Consider the following 4,713-nt stretch of genomic DNA (forward strand, 5'->3'; position numbering starts at 1 on the left):
CTTTCCTTGAGCTCACTCGAGGCCAGTGAATTCGAAGCTTGATAGATTTTGACAAGGTCGGCAAGCCCGAGGCTCACCTATGGCCATTGTTGGTGTTGCAAAGGAAGCAGGATAATGAAAAGCAAAGAAAAGGAAAAGGAAAAAGAAAAGTTAGAAAAGAAAATTAAAAAATAATTAAGATTCGATTTTGTAAAAAGAAGAGAAAATATAGAAAAGAGAAAAGTTGAAAATAATTAACCTTTTTCCTAAGCCTACAATTATAAAAGAAAATTAACCTTATTTTTTTTTCTGCCATGTTGAGCTTTGACTAAGGCTTGGATCATGAGTTCTTAGATGCGATGATGGAGATAAGCCCGCCTCAAGAGATTGAGAATCGGAAGTGCACCTACCGTGCTTGAGCAAGAAGCAAAGCGATCGCCTCTCGCTATCGACACCCCACACAAATTCAGAGGCTTTACGTGTCGGCGCCGCGAACGAGCCCCGGTCAATTCCCATTCGTCGTCAGAAACTCCTGCCAGAACAATCCTCTGTTCCTGTTCCCCCTTGGAAACCATTAACTTTTCTCTCTGTCTCTGTCTCTGTCTCTGTCTCTGTTCCGATAGCGCCTCTTCCCAATCAGTCAATCATTTGAGCTCAACCCATCTCCTGTTCTGCTCTGTTCTCACCGTTTCCCACCTCCAATTTTCCACCTCCTTCGCCCCCTGTTTGGTAGAGTTTCCTTCTTTTCTTTTCTTTGCCTTTTTTGGGTTTGTCCAGGACACTCTGTTTTGCGGTTTCGTGGGTTCTGGCTTTCTGGGTTGAGGTCGTGATTCGTCGTTCGAAATTCGCAGGGAGTGGTCGCTGTTGGGCAGCAGCTGATATGGACAGTAGTGCTTTCAAGCTTCAGCGTTCCTTTGGTCTGTTCTCATCTGCTTAGTTGTTCCCTCTGTCTCTCTCTATTGTGTGTGCCATGTATCTGTTTTTCCTTTGGCTTGAAACTGAGGTTGGTGGATACTCTTGGATTTCTTGAAGTGCTGCTTACTGATACTTACTGAAGCTGAATTGTGGGTTTTGGGATCGGTAGTTATTAATTTAGCTTTCTCATGCGTAATCGGTGGTGCAAGTTGTCCTTTTTCCCTCCTTTTGTGGCCGATTTCACGTGATCACAATTAGAATGGATGAGCTGAGGTTGAAACCTCACTTGCTCAGATTATACCTGGTGGGGTTTCCCGTGCTGGCTTTGCGCTTGGTATTTCATGCCCGAATGTAGTAATTAAGGGTTGGACGTTACTGATTTCGAAGTTTTTCCTTGGAATGATTTTCTTCTGATGAATTTGAGTAGGTGGGTATGGATAGGTGGATGGTTTTTATGGAGAGATTTCTTAGTTAAGTGAAGGAACCTGAGTTTTGATGTGGGCAGTGCATTTCTTCATATGATGTGTCAAAGTAAAGCAGTAGATATTCTTTTTTGTGTCCTTTTGATCATGGATTGTCGGCTTCATTAGCCATTCCACCTGTGTAAAGCTATTGACCCATTAGAAGACGCATCGATGAGTCCTTGGTCTTGATTGTGTAGCATTCTATGCCTGGCATGGGTTTATCACTTTGGTTCTAAGTCATTGACTTGTCCAATATCAGAAATGCGGCGAGCAGAAGCTGCTCGGATCAGAGAGAAGTATCCAGATAGAATACCTGTGAGGATATTTTTGACAAGCCTGGAGATGTTAACTCCTTTCATTGGTTTTGCATATGACACTATGCTAATCGTATATGCCATGCAGGTGATTGTGGAGCGTGCTGATAGAAGCAACATCTCCGACATTGATAAGAGGAAGTTAGTTGCTTCTGTGCTTGCAATACAATTGCTTTCTTCTTGACAAACATGATGCCTTCCTCACTTTCTCTCCTTGTGTTGGGATTTATATGATTGAGCTCTCATTTAATCCTTTTCGGCACTCCTTTCAAGCAGTGAATTTGTAAAAGCTTATAACTCTGAAACTCTAGCTACGGTTCTGTCCATGTTTTTTTCTTGAATTTATATATATCAAATGATGACTAGAAAGAGGTAGCATCCGTGTCATTGCATCACAATTCTTCAGTTTTTATTCTGCATATCAGGGCAAAAAACACTGTACCTTTATCCAAAATGATAAACACTATTCTTTAAGAAAACCATCAATTCTTATCACTTTGCAATTGCTTTTGTTTGAATTTTGCGATTCAAGTGATGTGCATTTATACTGTTTCATCTGGTTTGACCATCAGCAGCCTGGTGGATATTGCGAGCATGAACAGAAAAGTTAGCTATTCTTATGTTTTAATATTAAATATGGTACAAGATAAGCATTGTTCCATCATTATCTTTATCATCTCCCTTTTTTTTATAAGTTTGAATTCAGTTGCCTCTTTACTTAGTAAAATCCTCCTGTTATGTTCATTCTCATCTTGCATTTGCATACCATGTGCAGGAACAGACAGGAGAGTCATTTTCTTCTCTTTTAACAGCACCTTTGGTAGTTTTACCTATAAATGTTGATATAGAAGGCTCTGCATCATGTGCATAATACGCGAATTTGCCTCGTGTGATGATTGCAGATACCTTGTCCCTGCTGACATAACTGCAGGGCAGCTTGTTTATGTTGTTCGCAAAAGAATCAAGCTTAGTCCTGAGAAGGCTCTGTTCATCTTTGTCAGGAACACTCTACCTCCTACTGGTAAGTGGCATCCCGATGCATCTTCTTGCAATATGTTTAAACGGTGAGATTCTATGACCGAGATCTTGTGTTTCAGCTTCCTTGATGTCTGCGATATATGAGGAATTCAAGGATGAGGATGGCTTTCTTTACCTGACATACAGCGGAGAAAATTCTTTTGGATTCAATGCAGAGTAGCTTGGACGAGTATATATACTTGAAAGTGTAGATATTGGTTGATGCGCTGATTCGTTAGTTCATTGTTGGCTTAGATTTGAGGAGACTATCATCTTTTCTTCATTGTAGTTGTACCCTCTGCTTAATTTATCAGTAAGTATTGCTTGGACTGATGAAAACTGGACTGGTCTATTTCCTTTAAAGACAAACCATATGTTACAACCAATGAAGCTGCTGCAAGTACAGTGAAAATTAAAAAAACAGAGAGAGGTCTTGGACTGATGATAACTGGACTGGTCTGTTTCCTTTAAAGACAGATCATATGTTACAACCAATGAATATGCTGCAAGTACAGTGAAAATTGAAAAAAACCATACAAGAGGATATAAAGCTGATGCAACTGCTATATACTGAAAGACAAATGGTTTTTGCACTCTTCATTGATGTGGAAACAACCATCTTGTTCTTCATTTAGAGGAGCCTTTTTTCTGACATTGATTCTTGATCCATTTGATGCCATTGATGTCCCGTTCTTGATCTTCTGTGCTCCGGCTGTGGCTGCCACTTTTGCCTTGGTAAATGCGCCCTTGGACTCGGCCTTCTTCTGATTGCTCCCTTCGTCTTTGTTGGCGCCGTCGTCGTCTATAGCCCCAAAACCGCCGGCTCCCCATTGATCAGCCCAGCTCGGAGCTTCACTAGCCATTCTTTCAAATCTTCCTTCGAGTCAAAAACGAAAAAAGACCTCTCCTGAAACACATTTCAGCAATCAAGAATAGCCCTTCTTCTGTATTTTAAGCATTGAATCAACAAAAGCTGCCAGGCTTCAGAGTTAGGTCCAGATCAGCAATCGACATGATGCATGCTTGCCTGAAACTTAACATTGTGCAGAAATTGATCCCTTTTTGGGTAATGGAGGCTTGTGGATGTTTCACAGCTGCTTTGAAACTGGGTAAGTGCTGTGCTTAAAATTTCAAGATTTCTGCCAAGTAAAACACACAACACAGAGAGGGAGAGGGGGAGAGAGAGGGGGGAGTACCTGGAGATGTCTGATGAGAGCTCTGATGGAGAGGCTTGATGAGAAGGATGTTGATGGAATCTTAGTATATGGTGGAGCACAAAGTAAGCCTTAGATGTTAAGAAAAGCATGTGGATAGGCTGTCTGTTGCCAACTCTGATCCTCCTCATCTTTTAAAAAAGGACTTGCCAACTCACTCCTCTCCATCTTGTAAACCACCTTCTTTTGGCATTACTTCTTTAATGATCTTAGCTAATCACGCACCATTATGATAAATTATTTCCATGAGTAGAACTTATACAGCAACATGTGCTCAACTTTCATTGTTAGTGGTTAAATTCAATGAAATTTACTATTGTTGAATATTATAAAGTTCCTTCTTCTTATCCCAAAAAAGATGACAGCTCACCATCTATCATTGTGCTTAGAATACTAATGCCCATAGGTTTAGTTGGTGGAGTAAGTAAATTTGTTTGGTTTTTGGTGTATTTATTGGGCATCCTCCACCAGATTTCAACTCTTCCCTATTGTCGACCTTTGTCTTGGGGTCCCGTTTGAGCAGAATGCAAATGGATTGATGTGAATGAACACCTAATAAAAGTCATTTTGCTGAGGTGGATGTGCTTTAGAGAAAACATCTGAATGAACACCTATAAAAGTCATTTTGCTGAGGTGGATGTGCTTTAAAGAAAACATCTTTCGGCTAGTAAAGCGGAGTTGAAAATCTCAAAAGCGAGTCGTTCGTTTTAGGAGTGTCGATGTGTTGGGGTTGCTGCAAAACCCAACGAACAAAACGATTTGCGTCCGAACCATTTCCTACTTGACCCGACCCGATACGTGTCGACCATG

At 40.8% G+C, this 4,713-nt stretch overlaps 1 protein-coding gene and 1 non-coding gene across 6 annotated transcripts; one reads left to right on the forward strand and one right to left on the reverse strand.

Annotated features, from left to right (window-relative positions):
- Positions 1–303: 303 nt before the first annotated feature.
- On the forward strand, positions 304–3,022 carry LOC104445703 (autophagy-related protein 8B). Of its 5 annotated transcripts, none has more exons than XM_039312700.1 (6): positions 304–746; positions 831–896; positions 1,618–1,673; positions 1,761–1,813; positions 2,575–2,693; positions 2,770–3,022. In XM_039312700.1, the coding sequence occupies exons 2-6, from the start codon at positions 860–862 to the stop codon at positions 2,868–2,870; spliced, it is 366 nt and encodes a 121-aa protein (XP_039168634.1). In that variant the 5' UTR covers positions 304–746; positions 831–859; the 3' UTR covers positions 2,871–3,022. The 5 variants fall into 5 exon arrangements, with proteins under 5 accessions (XP_039168634.1, XP_010057918.2, XP_039168633.1 ...); XM_010059616.3 differs by having other exon boundaries at positions 304–708; XM_039312699.1 differs by having other exon boundaries at positions 304–896.
- On the reverse strand, positions 3,020–4,114 carry LOC104445704. Its single transcript, XR_726049.3, has 2 exons — positions 3,886–4,114; positions 3,020–3,596 (listed from the first exon to the last, which is right to left on the reverse strand). It is a non-coding gene; the product is annotated as a hypothetical protein (transcript).
- Positions 4,115–4,713: the final 599 nt, after the last annotated feature.

This window comes from Eucalyptus grandis, chromosome 5, assembly GCF_016545825.1.
Source record: "Eucalyptus grandis isolate ANBG69807.140 chromosome 5, ASM1654582v1, whole genome shotgun sequence".
NCBI lineage: Eukaryota > Viridiplantae > Streptophyta > Magnoliopsida > Myrtales > Myrtaceae > Eucalyptus > Eucalyptus grandis.